Source organism: Spea bombifrons, chromosome 4, assembly GCF_027358695.1.
Source record: "Spea bombifrons isolate aSpeBom1 chromosome 4, aSpeBom1.2.pri, whole genome shotgun sequence".
Classification (NCBI taxonomy): Eukaryota; Metazoa; Chordata; class Amphibia; order Anura; family Pelobatidae; genus Spea; species Spea bombifrons.
The window spans coordinates 54012071-54034070 of NC_071090.1; the positions used below are offsets into that span (position 1 = coordinate 54012071).

General features: G+C 39.7%; 1 protein-coding gene across 1 annotated transcript; it reads left to right on the plus strand.

Moving 5' to 3' along the window:
• The first annotated feature begins 1160 nt into the window (after nucleotides 1-1160).
• Nucleotides 1161-20302, plus strand: CAPZA2 (capping actin protein of muscle Z-line subunit alpha 2). Its single transcript, XM_053462026.1, has 10 exons — nucleotides 1161-1271; nucleotides 8286-8349; nucleotides 9355-9406; nucleotides 10710-10773; nucleotides 11149-11355; nucleotides 12072-12151; nucleotides 14698-14776; nucleotides 16017-16088; nucleotides 16368-16430; nucleotides 19289-20302. Exons 1-10 carry the CDS (start codon nucleotides 1233-1235, stop codon nucleotides 19427-19429), a joined length of 861 nt encoding a protein of 286 aa, XP_053318001.1. The 5' UTR covers nucleotides 1161-1232; the 3' UTR covers nucleotides 19430-20302.
• Nucleotides 20303-22000: the final 1698 nt, after the last annotated feature.

The following is a 22000-nucleotide window of genomic DNA, read 5'->3' on the forward strand; positions in this document are numbered from 1 at the left end:
TTTATAGCAATGCTAATGCAGTCCTTTCCTCTAAACTTTCATTAGTCAGAATGCCTGGCTGGGTCATTAACAGTGAGGCATTGTATTGCTTACCGCAGGCAGTTTGATAATACCTGAGAACCCTTTGAGTTTGACCCAGAGTCCCAGGATGAGGCGTTGGTCTCTGGGTCACTCTTTTTTTCTCCTGGGGAGTTTAGCAATGCCCACTCTCCCCTCATACTCCCAAACCATTTAACATTATCTGGGGCTAGAGACTTCCTTGCTTGCCCTACACATGACTAACCACACCCCTTGTATGGCTAACTATACCCATACCTGGGAACTCTCCCGGTTTGACCCGGAGATTGCCAGGTGAAACACCGCTTCTCCGGGTCGCAGGATCTTGACACGCCCAGTTCCCCGCTGATTTTCACTTGAAATGGGGTTGTTTCCCGCTGCCATCAGCAGGAACTCCCTGGAAGAGAAGGCTCCGGGTAGCCGGAGCCCAGAAGTTCCCAGGTATGACTATACCCTTGTGCCGGGGCCACTCCTTTAGAAGTCCCGGTAGCCCACCCTAAAAGGTTTCTAGGTACTATTATAAAAGGGAGTCTGCGTGCTCCTCTAGTAGACTGGGCCAAGATAACAGAGCTAGAATGCATACAAGTGGCTAATATGCAGCTGCCTTAAAACATTATGTGAAGACTAGAACCGCTTTAAAAAAGAAGAGTGCAATATTTTTTACACATTACTTTGCATCTGATACTAGTAACAAAATATGGAGGAAGTTCCAATTTAAAAACCTGTGAAAAATGTGAAGGGGGCAATTTCTTGGCCCTGCAGGGTCCAAGGTAGGAAAGTTTCCAATGTGACACTTCGATAGACTTGATTGACAATAGTTACATTTTCATCTTGGGACTATACCTAGGCCAGCTCCAACTTTTGTCAATAAATCCGTGACTGATATATAGAGTTCAGGATGTGTGTTTTATTGCTAACACGCTAATATCCTATGTGTTGTAAGAGTGTGTGTATATGTAAGCATACACATATATGCGCGCTCTTAGTCAGTGCGAGGTATTCGTTAGTAGTGATTGCGGTCACGCCTCACATAGAAGTGACAGGGAGCCCAGCGCCGGTGACGCGCCCCCACCCTGTGCAGCCCGTGCGCGCTCCCGCCTGTCTCTCCTGACGTCAGGCTCCGCCCCGGGGACGCGCGCACTCTGTCCAGACGCCAGGAAAAGGGGGTGAAGAAGATGGCGGATGTGGAGGAACAGTTGTCCGAGGAAGAGAAGGTTGGTATTTGTGTGGCTGTTTGCAAGGCTCAGTAGGAGGAGCTTGGAGTGAAGATAAGGGGCTCTAGAGTGAAGACGTTTCGAATTCGGGGTGGGTGTCATGTACGAGTAATCACGATATACCGCGGATCTCTTCCTGCGGTAGTGGGTGCGTGCAGGTAAATGGGCCTGTCAGGGTTTTGCACGAACCCTCCCCTCAGAGCAGTTTTGTGGGTGAAGTGACTTGGGGTTTCCGCTTCGCCGCGGGGTAGGGAGAGGCCAGGTCTAGTGTCTGCTGCCTCCCCCTGGGTGCCCTGTCCATGTACGGCCTGATCACGAAAATAGGAACCAGAAGGGTGGGACCTCTCCAGCCGGAGGAGATGCACAACTTGCTGCAAACTGTCCGGCAACCAGTTGTCCTGTGCCCCACTGGAGCGTTCAGCCAATGAGTGTACAGGGATCCACACCTAAGCAAGGTGTGCGCTGCTTGTTCTGAGCAGATCCTGGCTGCACACAATTGGGCTTAATGTGATCGGATCACAGGGACAGCGCAGATCTGCTCACCTGGAAGCGCTATCCTCCCAGTGTGAAAAGGCAGCCATGCCCATGGAAAATGAAAACAATAGTCTCATATTTAATGATGTCTACTTAGTGGACAGATAATGTGCTTTTACTGCTCTAAGAATTATTTTCATTAGTTCAATGGACCGTACTGAGAGTTGGTAGTATTAGGCATAAAAGAGCTTCAAAACAAAAGTGTAACTGCTGGTGGGATAAAACATTATATATCACCTACTTTACTGCGTTGTGACTTTATTTTTCTTCCTGTGATAAGGACGGAGTTAGACGTGCAAATTCAAACGCCATCTCTTAGAGTTGGAGGAAATGGTGCACGAAAAGTTGACAGTGCTAAATACCCAGTATTCTTAAATATGCTCCATTGAATAATTCTGGATATGCAGCTTCAACAAACTATTTATAAATGGGCAACCCCAGTGAATTGGTGGCCTTGTTTAATAAATCAGTTCCATTTTGTGAGTCACCTTTAGTAAATATTCCGGTGTATACTGAAATTGTAAAACGAAACTTCATCTCTCATGCAAACTTTAGTGAATCAACACTGCTCATGGTTTAGTGAAAAGAGTTTATTGAAGGAAGGGTGTAAAGAGCCCTGAATTCACAACATCTAAAGGTTCTGGAACAGAAGAACCCATTGCAGCGTGTCCAAACCAAAAAGAGCTCACACCTGCTGTAACCTGTATCACAAATAGTAAAGTTTGGGAAACTCTTTGTTCTAATTAAGACTCCCCCAAATATATATCCTGATGGAAGAGAAAACAATGTACTTGAGAAGAAGCCACTGTTACTGCAGATTTTTATCTTTCTATAAAGCCACAAAATCACCATATGATGTGATCACAAGAGGAAATTGACATTCTGGTTCTCCAGTTGAACCTTGTTGCTCAGTGAAATTTGCGTAATTACTGGTTTACAGGAACAGCCAACCACTACATCAAAGAACCCAGGGAGTGTCCGCGCTGTTGACTGTTTAAACGTGATCATCAGACTGGGTTGGTCTATATTGAGACCTTGATAACACGTATTACCAAGTAAGGTTGTGATACTAGAGTATCATATCAGAGTCCTATTAAGAAAAGTATGCTGACTTTATCATAGTTAAAATGCTTATGTATGTAAGCTTGTTTGAGCAGGGCCCTCCTCACCTGCTGTTTCTGTAAGTCAAATCTTTATGTTATATACTACTTATGTCCAACATATCATCTAACCAAAAAGGAGTGAATTGACATGCAACCAGTGCTGTCTGTCAAAGATTATTGTTTTATACAGCCCAACTATATAAAACAATAAATAATAATGTATGACAGACAGCACTGGTTGTATGTCAATTCACTCCTTTTTTGGTTAGATATGTTGTAAAAATGGGTCATGGTAGAAAGAGGAAGTAGTTTCCATTCTTGACGGTGGAAACTTTGGGTGTGGTTCTGATTAAGGGAATAACTAAAGTACGCTTTCTCCTAATGTACCAACTATATGTGTACAATGTAATAATAACCTTGATTAAACTGGAAGCTGCTACGACTTGTGTAGATAAAATATTTCTTGGACTATGATAAAACAGCATACAGTGTGACGTACAAGATACTTGTGCACAGCAGCTAGTAACATGTGAGTGGGAGTGTTCCCTGAGCCTGGGGCCTGAGTTGTGAGCTGATCATGGGAAATCCGTATGGCTTGGAGTTTTGGCTGTGATTATTTGGCTGAGGTCAGTCTTGGACAGTTGCCCCCCATCTATAAACCCAAGGGAGGGAATTCCCCCACATAATGGTTGGGATTCCTGCTTTCCACTGATGTCACGTGCCCATTTTATACTTGATGGCATTGCTGTGCTGTGAGAGTCTACCCAAGTGAGGTTGGTGTGGTGCGGAGTCTAGCAGAAGTGCTTGCCAACAATTAGCTCACCAGCTTTTGTGGAACTACCAGTATGCCAAAGCAGCTGTGTGTGTAAAGCATTGAGAGTTGTAGGCCACAAGAGTTAAAGGGGTATCAGCTGGCAAGAATTGCTCTAAGGTAAGCACGATTGCTTCGGTGGAAAAATAAATCCAATCTAATTATAGAGGAATTCTATCACTCGTAATGCTTTTAAGCACTGTTCAAATTGCAACTTTCACATCCATAATTCGTACATTTTATAGTTTAATAATTTCTGTGATTCTATAACACTATTAAGTAAAATAATAGATGCTGGGAACATACCTTGTATATGCTATTGAGAACAGACATCTTAAAAGGTTCCTTTTTCTCTCGGTATCATTATTTTCCGAGATGTCTAGTTTAAAATGCTCTGTTTGCATCAGAGAAGCAGAAACCCATGACAAGAGCTGGTGTAAAACTCAAATACTAATCATCTGTAATGAAGTCCTCTGCTTTCTTGCTACAGCGGCCAATCAACAATAAGGGAGAGCGAGCTCACTGGGTAATGTTATTTGCACTGGTCCTGGGAATCGGGTCCATGGTATACACACAATTTGTGTTCCCGATACAGATGTGTAATTATTTTTAATATGTGAATACCATTGCAGACTAATTTAGTGCACTTAAATATAAAATGAAGCATGGCTTTTTTACACGCTGTGTTGGCTTATCTGTCTTGCTGTTAAGTGTAAAGGTCGGAAGGAGCAGGCAGTACATAATATAATACAGATGCAGGCAGTTGATTCCTATATTTAAATAGAATGGTCATGTAACGACTTATTTTAAATGTAAGTATTGTATAAAAAAAATTTCATTCACAGATTGATAGCAATATGGCCGATGGCGTTCGTTTTAACATTGCATACAGATATTGTGGCAATAGCTGAATTCGTTTACCCCTTAATCTTTTAATGTCTCATTGAGGAACATTTACTCAGGGCTCCAGCAAGCCTGCTGGCATCATATAATTGGGGATTACCTACCCAGATGCATATTCTGTTTCAGGAGCTCTTTTGAGTAGGTCATCATATGAAATATGTCATTGCATTAAGCCCTGCATTAAACTCATTTTATAAACACAAATGTGCATATAAAAATATTCTCTCTGATATTTTAATCTTCTTATAACCTCATCAGGCCCAAAGGTTATTTTGTGCCCTGAAGATTTTTTTTGTGACGTCTCACCATGTGTTCAACCCTGATTTCCTTTTTTTGTGTTGTTTCCACACAAATTATGTCTGTTTTATGGTGGGAAGTTGGGCTTTCAGCTCAGAAAGTTATTAAGAAATATCCATCTGGAAAGGGGACTCTGGGACTCCAGTGAACCATGGTGAAAGTCATTGTCGACAAGTGGAGAAAACCTGGAACAATGGCGAACCTTCCCAGGAGTAGCCAGCCTACCAAAATTCTTCTAAGAGTGCATCCATGACTCGTCTAGAAAGTCACAAAAGAAACCAGACTAACATGTAAAGAACTGCTGGAATCACATGCTTTCATCTAACATTTGCCAAAAAAAAAAAACACATCTTCATGATGCCTAACACATTTGAGATAGTATGACATTTTTGCTGTACAGCTAACACAGCATTCCACAATAAAAACATCAGACCAACAGTCAGACATAGTGGTAGTGTGATGGTCCGTGACTTTGCTTGATGACCATACCTGGGAACACTCCAGGTGAAGCATCTCTAGTTCGTGGGAGCGGGGTCTTGACACACCCTGCTCCCCGCCCATTTCCACTTTAAATTGGGGTGTTTCCCGTGACATCAGTGGGCAGTCCTGGCCACGTCCTGCAAGGGAATGCTCCGGGTAGCCGGAGCTAAGAAGTTCCCGGGTATGTTCATGACCTGAACATCTTGCCATAATTGGCAAAACCATGTATTCTGCTGTCTACTAGAAAATCCTGAAGGAAAATATTTGGCCAAAAGTTTGTGACCTAAAGCTCAAAAGCATTTGCATTATGCAGCAGGACAATGATCTGACACACAAAAGCAAGTCCATCTCTGAATGGCTCAAAATGAAGCTTTTCGAGTGGCCTAGTACTGATTTGAATCTGATTGAGATGCTGTGGCATGACGTTAAAAAGGCAGTTCATGCTGAAAACCTTCCAGTGTGGCTGAATTAAAACAATTCTGCCAAGAAGAGCGGGCCATTATTCCTCCGCAGTGATTTAAAAGACTCATTTCCAGTTAGGCAAATGTTTGACTGCGGTTGTGAGGATTAGGGGGCAATTACTTTTCACATGTGTGATATATAAATTTTGATTAACTTTTTACCTAGAGTAAATTAAATGGTCGTTTAAAAGGTGCATTTTGTGTTTACTACTATTGTCTTATATTCAGGGCCAGATTAAGACGTTGTAGGCCCCTGGGCTACAGGTACTGTGAGGCCCCCAGTAATATCGATTGGGCATAATTTGCTTGACAAATTTCATTTTAATATGAACTACTACGTCTTTATATATGCATGGAGCATCCGGAAGTATATTTATTTGGCCCTCTTCCCAGAGTCGCCAACCCACTGCAGGGCCGGACTGTGGTCGAGCTCTTGCACCCACACGTCGCCCTCATACGTACCTGAGTGGCACTATTTTATTTGCTATCCAAATAACTATAAATCATTAATTTTTATCACATTGTTTGTATTAAAATCCCATAAACCAAAAGTGTTAAAAGGCCCAAATTAGTTTTGTAACTACAAAACCAGGATGGTGTTTTATCTCTGAATAAGTAAAAATTACATAGTTAATTTTATTAAGTGCCAGGGAAAAGATGACCAAACACACACCAGGACGGGCTCTGCCACACTGACACCCAAACTAATTTTATTAGGTGGCCAGCGGCCACTCTGAATGTTGGTCTGCTGGCCAAAATTTCTCGGTGGGCCAGTCCGGCCTTGCTGGCATGAGGCCCCTGGGCTTCAGCCCCGCCAGCCCATGCCTTAATCCGGCCCTGCTTATATTAAAATTTGTTGGATGATCTGAAGCAGTTAATATAACAAATCCCAAATTATTTTTCAATTTCTAAAGAATATTGTTTATATACCATAAAGATTTTTTTTAGATGTTGATTTAATTCAATGTTTTGTGTCTGTCAAGTAGATAAATAACGGTAGACTTTCATAAATGAACCAGTGGAGTGTGTATGCAGGCTCAGGAAGGGGCTTCCTGTACACACCTTGGTATATATGATCTGCATTACTGTGTACAACAAAAAAAGAAGAAATTGATTCTTTTGATTAAAATTGATTAATTTTTATTTTAATATTTGACCATTTCAGAATCGACCTTGGTGGTGGTGTTTTTTTTTTTCACTATACTATGATTTTGTTGTGGAATTAAGCATTCAAGCTTCTGACTTCTCAATGTGTTCTGTAGTTTCAATCCAGGTGAGGTTTGCCTCATCATTAGGTCATATATTACAGCACAGTGACCTCAGTCAGCTCCCCTGCAGTGTTCACCTTGCATTTCAGAAATATTTTTAGTGATGCATAAAAAAAAAACCTAATTCTGTGTGTACTGGCAATGTTCTCCGCAACTGTGGTTTTTCCTATAAACTATTAATGTCTTTAGGCAAGTCCTTCCAAGAATGAGTAAGTGAGATGAGGGGGTTTTCATCGTATTTTTACATTTCTCTATGGAGCAGTCTTCTAGAATGTTGATGAGATCAGTAGTGTTTTTGGAGTTGCTGATTATATAGATGATATACTGTGAGATGCATATGAAGTGCGCTTTAGATCATGCTGTAGGTTCTTGCTATTGTAATTCTGCACTTGTATATGGTACTCTTGCAAGGTATATATAAGTAACTGTATACTGATCTTTTATTAAGCCTAATGGTTTACATCAGAAGCAAGCGTTTCTCTACTATTGCTTCATGTTTTTTTTTTACATAATGCATCTTTTTTGTTTACCATACATGGACAATGAAGTGCTGCAGAAAGTGTGGGTTCTGGTGTTGCAAGAAACAGGAAATAGATATTATTGTATTTAAATATGCAGTGTAGTAGTGTCACACATCACAATTATTCTGCACTTCTACCATAAACCAGATATTTTTCTTTTATGTATACAACCCTCTCTGCCGCATGTTGGCTACCCTGCTTTTTATTCCTCATTCCACGCGAAGGACCCGTCAGAAAGACCAATAATAGACTGAAAGCTATAAACTGTTGCCCACCTATTGACAGGCAGCACTGCTGTGTATACTGCACATGCACAGACACCATGGACACCCATGCCTCCAGTGCATTTGGCCCTGACAGTCAGGAATTGGACCCTGCCAGGATCTGTTCATAGAATGCCAGCAGATTTCCATAGAGCTGCAAAGGGCAATATGCCACCAAGCTCGAAGGGGCTAAGAACAGAAGCCAGGGAGGTTTGCAGTATTAGAGAATGATATAAAATAGATCAAAAGGTTATACTGGCATTTGTGCAGCATAGTATGAGTAGTGTTATAGAGAAGAATATGGTAACACCACTCATGCATGTGTGTTATATCTGTGATGAAAGCCTTTAACGAATTTGTGTTTGTTACTTAGGTACGTGTAGCAGCGAAGTTCATTGTCCATGCTCCACCAGGAGAGTTTAATGAAGTTTTTAATGGTAAGTAATGACGCTCACTGACATTGACTGTGCTGATTGTTATAGACAAAACAGGATTGGCCTCTGTACCGTTCACCCGTATGAGCCTAATTAAAAGAGCTTGTCCGCTAAATTTTTAAAATAACTGCACTGTTGGGAAGCAAAATTATTAGCGGGGATCTTAACTTAATACCCTCAGTCTGGGGAATGTATTTGGGGCAGGTGATCTGTAAATATAGAATTATAGAAATTATTTGCACAGAATAAAGACACACTTAGTAACTCTATTTACAACTCAAATACCATATGTGCTTGATTATAAGACAATCCCCCCAAAAATGTATATTCATAAAGAAATAGCCTGAATATAAAACTACCCTATAGGAAAGTTTTACTGGTAATTCACATGTAAGCTGTTTTTTCATATTTAATAAATACTATGCATTTCGTGTTTTTATTTCCTTTTATTTGCCAAACTGCCCCCAGAACGTCTATACAACGTGCGTAGACAACCTCTGCTGCTACCCATCACTTCTACCGGGACTGAGCACCGGAAGGTTATGTCATGCCGCTGCTCCATTATAGAAGCCCCAGGAGAAGTGCCGGGTAGTAGCGGAGGTTGTCTGGCACATCGCACAGACGTCCACCGGCTGCCAAAGAGGAGGATCCAGGTCTCCTGCAGCACTGCGGGGAATCTGGATCTTAGTCTTGTAGTCAGACCTCTAAGTGAGGTCAGATTATAAAACGACATCAAATATAAAACTAGGGGTATTTTTCAGAGCAAAAAAAACTTTCTTATATTCTAGCAAATACAGTACATATTTTTATTATTTCTACTGAACAACTTGCAATACCAGGTAAAGGTAACATTTCTGTAGATGTTAAGAGAGAAATCTTGTTGACTTGATGTATTTTAAGACCCAGAAAGAGGTACACCAACAGAGATCAACCTTTTTTCTGCCAGGGATGCATCAGACTATGAATGTGGCTTTTTGTTTCTAACTGCAATTTGTGTTTCTCATGCAGATGTTCGGTTCCTGCTAAACAATGATAACTTGCTTAGGGAAGGTGCTGCCCAGTAAGTGTGAACGGTTTCATGGGTTTCTCAGAAAAATCTTTCCTCTCAGTACTTTTGTTTGTGTTTTTTAATGATCTTTCTTAGTATTCAATGTAATTAATGGATTTTGATGTTTATATACTAGAGTTTACAGCCCCCCCCCAAAAAAAACTATCTGTGTGCAAGCATTATCTTAGTTACTATTCTTTCTCATTAGCCTTTATGAAGTTTTTTGTTTTTGTTAGCTCGTTAAGTGTATTTTCCCTACCATTTATGTTGGAAGGATATTCCAGACATCTACTGCCTGATAAACATATAATTTTAGTTTAAAAGTTTCTTTTCAACAATTTCCCTCCAACTTATTGCTCCGTGTGGGGACCATATACAAAACCTATCCCAATTTTTTAGGGCACATTAACATTTAATGTGGCTAATACCGTATTTACTCGATTATAAGACGACCCCCAAATCTGAATATTAATTTAGGAAAAAAAGAAAAAGCCTGAATATAAGACGACCCTATAGGAAAAAAGTTTTACCAGTAAATGTTAATTCATGTAAACTATTTTTTTTAATAAAAGCTATGATTGAGAAAAATATTCTGGTTTTATTTCCTTCTATTTTCCAACCTGCCCCTGACATGCCTTATACCCTCTATATGCCACTGTGCCCCATGATATGCCTTTTGACCCCCTATGTGCCACTCTGCCTCCAGAAATGCCTTATACTCCTATATGTCACTCTGGCATTAAGGGGGTTAAAAGGCATATTATGGGGCAGAGTGGCATATAGGGAGGTTTAAGGCATTTCTGGAGGCAGAGTGGCATTAAGGGGGTTAAAAGGCATTTCATAGAACACTCTGCCTCAAGAAATGCCTTATGCCCCCCATTTAACACCCCCCCCCAACTTGCCGGTGCTTCCCGCACCGGTGCGGGAAACTCTGATCTCTGACAGCCGGGGAAGGTCTGCGCGATGGACGCAGACAACCCCCGCTGCTAGCCACACCTCCTTCCGGCTGCAGCGTAAGTTATCTACGCGAATCGCGTAGACATCTACACACTGCCCCGGCTACACACCCGGGACTCAGAAGCACCGGTAAGTGGGGGGGGGGGGAATAGAGAGGTCTGATTATAAGACGACCAGGATTATAAGACGAGGGGTATTTTTCAGAGCATTTGCTCTGAAAAAAACCTCGTCTTATAATCGAGCAAATACGGTATATTTTGTCAAATATCTTATTTTAATGGGTTCTGGCCATCTAGAACTTTGGATTTTGTGCTTCATGTCATATTATCTGTTACAATCGTTTTTTTGTCTGTTTCAGTGCATTTGCGCAGTACAACTTGGATCAATTTACTCCGGTTAAAATCGAAGGCTATGAAGATCAGGTATGTACAGGTGGATTTAGCTGCAAACAAATGGGACACTGGCTAAGAAGTGGAATGTTTTTTTCTGTGAATAGTTTAAATTATTGTGGTTCAAGTGACTGCAAGATGAGCAGAGATTTTTGGTATTTGCTTACTCCATGTGTGTTACTTGAGTAGTAATCGTGACATATTTACAAACTGAGTGTTAATGCTGTTTGTGCATTGTTGTCGTAGAATAGACATTGAGATACCTTTTTGTTATGTTACTATAACTAGTGTACTGAAAAGCGTTTGAAAAAATGTGGAACAGACAGTTTACCCCAAGTGTTTACCTCTAAAGACTATGTTTTTATTTATACTATGTATGTGTGTATATTTGTTTTCATTCCGCTGCAGGCATTAATAACAGAGCATGGTGATCTTGGAAACGGAAGGTTTTTGGATCCAAGAAATAAAATTTCCTTCAAGTTTGATCACCTAAGAAAAGAGGCAAGTGATATCCGGCCCTCTGAAGGAGAAAATGCAATAGAATCGTGGAGGAATGCTGTAGATACTGCGGTGAGATCCTACGTTAAAGATCATTACCCCAACGGAGTTTGCACTGTAAGTACAATGATGTATAGATATACGTATCTTCCTAGGTACCCAGAAAAAGGAGAATGTCATGACTATTTCAGAAACAATGTTTACTGGTCAAATCAGCACCGAGTTGAGTATGCCTCATCTAACCCCTACCCAACAGATCTAGATGGTGAAAGATGTTTTTTATATAGATTAGATTTTTTTAATTATTCACTCTGGCTGTATTTTACTTTTTAATGGAACCTGGTTATGAGAAGCAGACTGTTTCAAATTTCATGGCATTAGCAAAAATATATTGTGTAAGACCAGAACTGTGCATCGAATCCAGTTTCACCTTCTACCCCTAAATGCTATCCATGGGATCAATGCCTGGCAGGTCTCCACAAACATTTCACAAGCATTGCTTACAGAACATCATAACTGTGCTTCAATGGCACTAAAGGTTTGATTTGTTTTTCACTTGTAATATATATACCTAAGCAAGTTGTTAACTAAGTGTTTAAGTGTTGTGTGCAAGCTGGCCGCCTAATAAAATTAAAGCGGCTGGCGTGCACACACGGCAGTCTTACCACCTCACCTCGTGGCCGCACCACGTGAATATTGGTCTACCGGCCCACCGGGTAGTAAAGCTTTTGCAATTTAGTTATTGTCGCTTTTATATACATCCAAAACAGAATGCAGATAAATGAAACTATTGCAAAAGAATTATATTTATACAAAAATGTTCCCTTGTTCAGGTTTATGGCAAAACAATCGATGGGCAACAAACCATAATTGCGTGTATAGAGAGTCATCAGTTTCAAGCAAAAAATTTTTGGTAAGTATTGATTTCAAACACCAGTTCAACTTCATTCAACTTTTCCTAAATGTTTGTGTGAGATGCATGCTATAATTCGTTGTGGGGCGTTTTTGTTTTTGGCCATTTTAGCTTTGTTGCCCAGCCTTTGATATTTGTGGGGTCTAAGTTAAATGGCACCTTGAGATCAGGGCTGAGTCTGGACGTCCTGTATTGAAACCACCTGCACTGTTAGATTTGGTGGTCCCTTGGAAAAGTGCTTATTTCTGGAAAGTAGGTGACACAGCACCATTTTAATCCTTGCTTCTAGCCAGCTAAAACCTACAGCAGGTTCTGAGATTGTTGGAGACTCAGCTTCCTGCATTGGGTAGATCCTTTCCTTTAAATGTACTTGCAGACACTCAGGAACTCTCACACTAAAGAAAGCGGTTTAACCCCTTAACGACCTTTGCCGGTTCAGGACCGTCATGGAAAAACGGTCACTTAATGACCTTTGACGGTCCTGAACCGTCAAAAAATTAAATAAGCTTAGAAAGTGATCAACTTTCTTTGCTTAAACGGCGTTACTGTAATGCCTCGATGTCGAGGCATTCAGCAAGGCCGAGATCGGCATAGGGGGCCATGTCTGGCCCCTCCCCATGGCGTCAACAGCCGCCATACATTGTGAAAACAGTTTTAAAAACTTAAATGGTGTCGCTGGAATGCCTCGATCAGGAGGCATCCAGCGACACCAAACACTTACCTCTGGATGGGCTGTGACCGCTCCGGAGAGCGGTCACAGCCGCAGCTGCTGGTGATCTTCGCCATCAGCAAGATGGCGGCGGCCCGGGAAAAAACCAATAAAGATGAAAGAGTTCGCTAGATGGTCTCCAGACCCTCTAGAGAACTCTGGCTCCACTTGCAGGTTGAATACAGGTACTGCATTCAACCATGCAAGTCAATGGACCCCAGCTTTCTAATCACAATGTGATTAGTAAAATATTCAAAAAATAATAAAAGAAAAAAAAAGTTTATTATTTAAAAATAATTATGCAGTGATTTCTCAAAAATCTCAACAAAGAGTTAAAATAAAAGCACTTCAAATACCCAAGGGGTGTCTAATATAAAAAAAAAATGGCTGATGGGGTAAATTGGAGTGGCCGAGCTCAAAGATAGGGCATAGGTACAGACTGACCAAAATGGAGAAAAAAAGCGCACTTCCTAAATGTGGCATTTTAAATCTCAAACAACACGACAAACCCATGCATGTCGGGTATCACTGCACTCAGGAGATGTTCCTGAACACACATTGGGGTGTTGTTTGACAGTGACATATACCAGAACCTGTATATATATAACTAAAGTACAATTTGTGTTAAACAAAATAAAACAAATTACTATTACAAAGTTTGACAAAGTGTAGTTGTATAATTGGTGCATGGAAAGGGTTAAAATAACAGCATTTGGAATACCCTGGGGTGTCTAGTTTTCAAAAATATATGGTTTGACGGGGTTAAATTGAGTTAACTGGCTTCAAAGATATTCCAAAGAGGAGATGGAGGCAGAATGACCAAATGACCACCTGGATTACGCATGCCCCAAAGGTAGCCTTTTACCAGCCAAACAATCTCACAAACCCATGCATGTGGGGTATCACTGTACTCAGGAGATGTTCCTGAACACACATTTGGGTGTTGTTTGACATTGACATATACCAGAACCTGCATATCTATAACTAAAGTACAATTTGTGTGAAAAAAAATAAAAAAAATGACTATTACAAAGTTCGACAAAGTGTGGTTGTATAACTGTTGCATGGAAAGGGTTAAAATAACAGCATTTGGGGTGTCTAGTTTTCAAAAATATATGGTTTGAATGGGTTAAATTGAGTTAACCGGCTTCAAAGATGTTCCAAAGAGGAGATGGAGGCAGAATGACCAGATTTGTTAAAAAAAGGTTTGGAAATCATAAAACGCTGCCCTATAACTTACAAAAAACAGCAAAAAAACATAAAAACATTGGGTATTTCTAAACTCAGGACAAGTAGTAGAATCTATTTAGCTAGTTTTTTTACTTTTTTAGGCGAGTAAAAGATTTTTCAAATAAGTCATAAAAAATTTTCAATTTCACCATTTTTTTTATAGTAAATAAGATGATACGATCAAAATAATGGTATCTGAAGAAAGCCCATCTTGTCCTGAAAAAAACAATATATAACTTATGTGGGTACACTAAATGGGTGAGGAGAAAATTACAGCTGAACACAAGCACTACAAAAGTATTAAAACAGCCTCGGTCCCACAGGGTACAAAAAGAAAAAACGAGCCCGGTCCTTAAGGGGTTAAAATACTTACTGTGCATTCTTTTGGCTGTTGATGCTGCATGGGACATTAAACTGTCCTCTCAAACATACGTCCTGTTTAATATATGAATATGTAACATTGGCCACCACTTGTTGTGCTTGTTGATTTGTTTATCTTTTCAAAAGTACTGATAATGCTATGTATATGAAATTGAAAACATTCTATTATGAACCATTATTTTTATTTAAACCTTTTTCATTACGCTTTGTTTTACTCTAAAAAAAGGAATGGCCGTTGGAGATCAGAGTGGAAGTTTACAATTACACCATCAACTACGAAAGTGGCTGGCATTTTAAAAATTCAGGTAAAAACTCCATACCAGAACTACTCTATATGACCAAAACTATATGGACACTTGACCATCACATCTACATGAGCTTGTGGGACATCCATTCTAAAACCCTGGGCATTAATATGTAGCTGCCCCCTGCTTTGGGTCTATAACAGTCTCTGCTCCTCTGAGAAGGCTTTTTGCAAGATTTTGGAACCCTTCACTGGAACTAAGGAGTGAAAACAATAAAAATTCAGTCCCAGATCATTATCCAACCTCTATCATACTTCACAGTACGTCTTGTATTTGTCTGAATACCCTTTTTTTGGTTAAAGAGGAACATCCTGTCGGTTGCATACGCTTTTACCAAGTTGCACCAGAATTATTCTGTTACCTAAAGTAATTTCCTAGATGTTGTAGTTGTTTGAACCTGAGAACAAAAACATGTATGTTGCTTTTAGCGAGTGTATGTACCCTTTACAGTTGTTTCACATGGTCAGCAGTTCAGAATGGTATTGCTTGGTTACAATTAGGGCTGAAACAACTAATCAATAAAATCGATGATAATTGATAATTAAAATCGTTGACAACGATTTTCATTATCGATTAGTCGAATCGATTTTTATCGATTATAAAAAGAGGTTTTTTTTCAGAGCAGATGCTCTGAAAAACTCCTCTCCTTATATAATCCGACCTCAAACAGAGATCGGATTATAACACCGGAATCCAGATCCCCTGCGACGCTGCAGGAGACCTGGATTCCCCTCACTGTCGGCCGGTGGGTGTCCGTGCGATGCGCACAGACAACTTCCGTCTCTCCTCTCATATATGAAAAATATGAATTAATATTTACTAATAACTTTGTATTAAAACCTAGTTTGAGAAACACTGTGTTTGGGTTCTTGTAGCTTTTATTATTATGTCAGTAAAATAAGAAGGTGAATAGAGAGAGAGAGGCCATTGCAATAAAGAGATGAAAGTGTAAATTGTACGTTTTTTTATTACATAATTTAAAATTTAAAAAAAATTGCATTTTTTATCCGATTAATCTAAAAAATAATCGGCCAACTAATCGATTATTAAAATAATCGTTAGTTGCAGCCCTAGTTACAATTATCTAAATGCAAACGAGTATTCCATTTCAGGCGTTCTGAATGAATTCTCCCTAATTTTTAAACAAGGCATTGCCTATATTCCTTGGATATCCACCAGCTATACATATTCAATGACTTTTTCTGAACTAATAGGTGTGTTTTGTCTCTGTTCATGTCAGGTTCATTATTATGAAGATGGAAATGTCCAACTAGTAAGCCATAAAGATGTAGAAGAGTCTCTAACTGTGTCTGTAAGTATATGTTTGGATACTAAATCTGCATATGCGGTGCATGAAGAAGTGTATGAATATGTTTATTTTGTATTAATGTGAGCAAAAAAAAATCCCTCTAGGCAAGTCATCATGCCATGTGATCTCTAGTTATGGCCCACTGTTTTCTTTTAGAGAGAGAATATGTGAAAATATTTAAAAAGTGGGATAAACGTTTTTAACAGCCCTCCATAATTACAGTTTTACTTTTTTCCAGTTTGAGCCTGAATTTTTATAAAAAAATCCTTTTTTTATATTCAGAATGAAGTCCAGACTGCTAAAGAGTTCATTAAAATTGTAGAAGATGCGGAGAACGAGTATCAGGTACGTGTTTCCCCCTCTTCAGACATGCAGCTGCATCAGGTGGCATGAAGGTAACTTTTTCCCTGGGCTCTGCCACCAGCGTGTGTTTACCAACAAGTGTTCATTTTTTTAATTACTTTATTTTCTGTATATTGCTGAACATACACACTCTTATCAAACATTGTTTTGGCTATAAAAACTTCTTACACCGCAGCTCTACTGTACCTTGGCATTTTTTCATATTTTCTTGCATTACAACCTGGGATTAAAATGGATTTTTATTTAGATTTCATGTAATGGCCATACACAAAATAGTGCAAATTATTAAAGTGAAAGGAAGAAAATAATCTTTTTTTTTTTTTTAAACAAAATAATAAAAAATAAAAAAACAGAAAAGCGGTGTGCATATATATTCACCAACGTGTTATGAAGCCCCTCAATACGATCTTTTGCTACTAATTACCTTAAATCAGAAGTCACACAGTGACTGAAGTCTACCTGTATGCAATCTCAGTATATAGACTCACTGGCCACTTTATTAGGTACACCTTGCTGGTATCTGGTTGGGCCCCCTTTTGCCTTCAGAACTGCCTTCATTCTTCGTGACATACTCTGTACAAGGTGCTGGAAATATTCCTCAGAGATTTTGGTCCATACGGACATGATAGTATCACGCAGTTGCTGCAGATTTGTCGGCTGCACATCCATGATGCGAATATCCCATTCCACCGCATCCCAAAGGTGCTCTATTGGATTGAAATCTGGTGATTGTGGAGGCCATTGGAGTACAGTGAACTCATTGTCATGTTCAAGAAACCAGTTTGAGATGATGTGAGATTTGTGACATGGTGCATTATCCTGCTGGAAGTAGCCATCAGAAGATGGATACACTGTGGTCATAAAGGAATGGACATGGTCAGCTCCAATACTCAGGTAGGCTGTCACGTTTCAACAATGCTCAATTGCTACTAAGGGACCAAAAGTGCGCCAAGAAAATGTCCCCCACAACATTACACCACCACCGGCCTGAACCGTTGATAAAAGGCAGGATGGACCCATGCTTTCATGTTGTTTATGCCAATGTCTGACCCTGCCATCTAAATGTCGCAGATGGAATCGAGACTCATCAAGCCAGGCAACGTTCTTCCAGTCTTCCGTTGTCCAATTTTGGTGAGCCTGTGCGAATTGTAGCCTCAGTTTCCTGTTCTTAGCTGACAGGAATGGCATCCGGTGTGGTCTTCTGCTGCTGTAGCCCATCTGCTACAAGGTCCGATGTGTTGTATGTTCAGAGATGGTATTCTGCACACCTTGGGTGTAACAAGTGCTTTGAGTTACTGTTGCCTTTCTGTCATCTCAAAGCAGTCTGACCTCTGACATCAACAGGGCATTTTCGTCCACCGCTAACTGGATGTTTTCTCTTTTTCGGACCATTCTCCGTACATCCTAGAGATGGTTGTGTGTTAAAATCCCAGTAGATCAGCAGTTTCTGAAATACTCAGACTAGCCTGTCTGGCACCAACAAACAAGCCACTTAAATCCTCTTTCTTCCCCATTCTGATGCTCGGTTTGGACTTCATCAAGTTGTCTTGACTGTGTCTACATGCCTAAATGCATAGTTGCTGCCATGTGATTGGCTATTTTTGTTAACAAGCAATTGGACAGGTGTACCTAATAAAGTGGCCAGTGAGTGTATATACCTGCTCATGGTGCAATAGACCAAGGAGCTCTCCAAACAGGTCAGGGACAAAGTTGTGGAGAAGTACAGATCAGGGTTTGGTTATAATTAAAAAAAAAATCTGAAACTTTGAACATCTCACAGAGCACCGTTAAATTCATTATAAAGAAGTGGAAAGAATATGGCATCACAACAAACCTGCCAGGAGAACAGTTGCTGTTCGACAAAAAGCATGCGGGAGACTCCTCGATCATATGGAAGAAGTTACTCCGGTCAGATGCAACTAAAATTGAGCTTATGGGGCATCAAGTAAAAATGTTACGTCTGGTCCAAACCCAACCCCTCTCAGGACAATGACCATAAGCATACTCCTAAAGCTCAGACCTCAATACAATTAAGTAACTGTGGTATGACTTAGAGATTGCTGTACACCAGCGGAACCCATCCACGGAGCTGGAGCAGCAGAAAAATGGGCACTAAATCTCAGTGGCTAGATGTGCCAAGCTTATGAAGAATATATTACAGCTGCAAGCAAGAGACTTGCAGCTGTAATTGGTGCAAAAGGTGGCTCTACAAAGTATTGACTGGAAGGGAGGTAGTTATACACACAAGTTTTCAGTTTTTTCGTCTTATTTCTTGTTTGTTACACAATGCAAACATATTTTGCATCTTCAAAGTGGTAGGCATGTTGGGTAAATCAAATGATACAACCCCCAACAAATCCATTTTAATTCCAGGTTGTAATGTGACAAAATAGGAAAAATGCCAAGGGGGAGAATACTTTTAGAAGACACTGTATAAGCTTTACTGTTCTACAATGGGAACTGTCTGTCTTTGGTGTCAGATATATTTTCACCATAATTATTCAATTTAAACATTGAAAGCATCATTGTTGGATATTATTTTCGTGCAATATTATGAAAACAGTCATACTTATCGGAGGACATTTAAAGCACAGTGTGGCTATAGATGGATCTCTGAAAAATGTCGTAGGTAAATAGTGTAAGGTAGGTGATAACTCAGGAATGTTGATCAAAATAACTTAGATATGTTTTTCTCCCTAGTGTTGGCCCAGAAGGCTTTTAAAGTTTCTAATGCAACAGGTGTAGGCAAAATGTATTCCCCACTGAATAACATTCCAGATACGTAACATGTGCCAACATTGACACTTTAATCAAGGACTTTAATTTGTTTTTCATCACAGACCGCAATCAGTGAGAACTACCAGACTATGTCGGACACTACATTCAAAGCCTTACGCAGGCAGCTGCCGGTTACACGCACAAAGATCGACTGGAACAAGATTCTTAGTTACAAAATAGGAAAAGAAATGCAGAATGCCTAAAGTGAACATTGCATGACTGGATCATTTTAGTGTATGTGCATACAAATAAAAATGATTGCAAAAGTATTTGGAGCTTCCAGGTTGCCTGGTCAGCACGGCCTTTTGCTATGTTAAAAATATAGAAAAAAAGGTATCGCTGTAATGAAACTAACTGAGTTATAGCACAAGATCCCTACTGGCTTTCTCTCCTCTGGTTTATGTTGTGATTTTTTTTTTTTTTTTTTTTTAGCGGGCGGTTGGTACATTTGCTATGTTTTTAATTATTTTTCTTCCAAGATGCGTTTTTGTTTTTTTAGGAGAGGAGCAGTGATATCTGTAACTATATACTTAATCTTGTGGTAATGCAGAAACTAGGGGTAGCCTACAATACAGGATTTCCGTTTGTAGTTTTATACCCCTTAGTGCCATCCTGTAAACTGCAGAGAAGGTGTTAGTGCATCGGTTGTAAACATTTGCTGACTTCTCTCCCAATCATTTATATAAAACACACACAGGCAGTTTTGACTGTATGGAATTCCATTGAAAGGTAATTATTATTCTAGTTCAGTCTAAAAGTGCAAGGCCGACTTCTAATGTTTTGGGACTTGATTAAATCGTAGATTGCTTGAATATGTTAAATGCTTTGTTCCTGTGATGGCTATTTAAATTTGCTTGCAATCCATCAGACCTTAACTTCTCTTTATTATACAACCACCTATGTATTATAACAAAATAAATTGTAATATATACATATATACACAAATACATACACTGGTGTATCTATATATTATTATAGGTATATCTGTGCTCATTATCATGTCTGTTTTACTTTTTCGCTGCAGTTGGAATGTACTGCTATTCAATGTGTCATTAAAAATGCAAATTTTCTATTTCTCTGAGTAGCATGTGCTTGTACCAAACCAAGAGTGTAAGTGATTTCTTGGAGATGCAGTGGTTGTTTATCAGACCTGGTTCTGTGGTTTTAAACATTATTAACATTCTCACTTGTTTACCTATGAGTTATACAGGTCGACTGTAATGAAACATTTGTTTAGTTAACACAACCTAGTAACTGTATACATTCAATGTATACATTGTAAAACAAGCCATAATTTATCAATGAAGAATTATAGAACTTCTGGGCAGGGATGGACATTAGTTTAAGGCCAGTATCTGATAGATGACTTACAAATAAAGAATTTGACAGCAGGTTAGAACCATTGAGCCCATCTAGTCTGTCGGTTTTCCTGAATTAGAGTCTTACACTAATTTGGTCTCATCTTTGATTCAAGATATATGCTTATCCCATGCTGACGCTTATCTGCTGGGAGGCCACCCTCCCAGTAAACATCTGGCAGTACATAAAAGCTTCAGACCATCTAGTGCAAGATTGCAACCTTCTTGAAATAAAATTCTTATACTTTAAATCCCTTTTTATATGACATGGATATGGCTTCTGGGTACAGACTCACACGCTACACTTTTACAACATGGGCCATGTGTATCTAGCAAACAGCTACTAATGTGTTATAGGGGTGTGAGTGCCAATAACTTATACATGTGAGGTGCCATCAGCCATTTTATTTGCATGTACCCCCCCCCTTATTATAGAAGCTCCTGTTGCACACTTTGGGGAATTTTCTTGATTGTTGAATCCCCCCTCCCCCCGGTCCATTTATCCCAGTGGACCCTGCAGGTGTGCCCAAGGGGCAGTCTAGCCCTGCTTCTGGGTCTAGGTAGTAAGGTTGGAAACTGCAGGAACTTATTAGTTCTACATGGAGAATTCTTCTAATATTGTGCTTGAATTTGTCCTGGTTTTGCTCGATGAATGATAGCTCTGAATATGCTATTTTACATTCACTCAAAGCAGTGTTCAGATGAATCAAAGGCATTTTCATATCAGGGCTCGGTTGGGTTTAATTACTGAAGGGGGCATTGTGTGGGTTTTTTTTTTTATTTACTAGTCATTAACAACCAACCCTAGAAAGGTTCTGCAGCATGTACAGCTGAGATGGCCCTGTATGAATTTGTGTGAATAAATCTTACTGTGCATGATGCAGGGCTAGGCAAGTTCTTCCTGCAGCAAAGGCTCACTAGGTTTCAGCCTTCATGATCTGGAATGTCAATGAACTCTAAGCTCTGTGCACATGTTCCTACTGTATGTCACATACCTGGAACATAACGAATTGCTAAATATATGTAATCTACATATATGAGCATGTGTGTCTTGCAGGTATGTATTTTTAAATTGCATCATCTTTGTGGCCTTTGGCCTGATTGAGACCCCACTCCATTCCCCTCAACTTTTTGTAAAACTTCACCAGTAGACATCTCATTCGTCCAGTAACTGAGATTTTGTTTCATATTTTTTGTATATAATGTAAATAAATATTTTGAAAGAATAACACAGAGGTAACAATAATTGAGCTCAATCTTTTTATTTTTTACTTACATAAAATTACACATTTACCTCCAAAGGAGGAAAACAGGCTACCTCTGGACTCACATAGAGTCATTCTTCAGCACATAGGAAAGGAAAAACCCCCATTGTGGAGGAAACCTCTGGGAGACCATGGCTGAAAGAACTGCCCT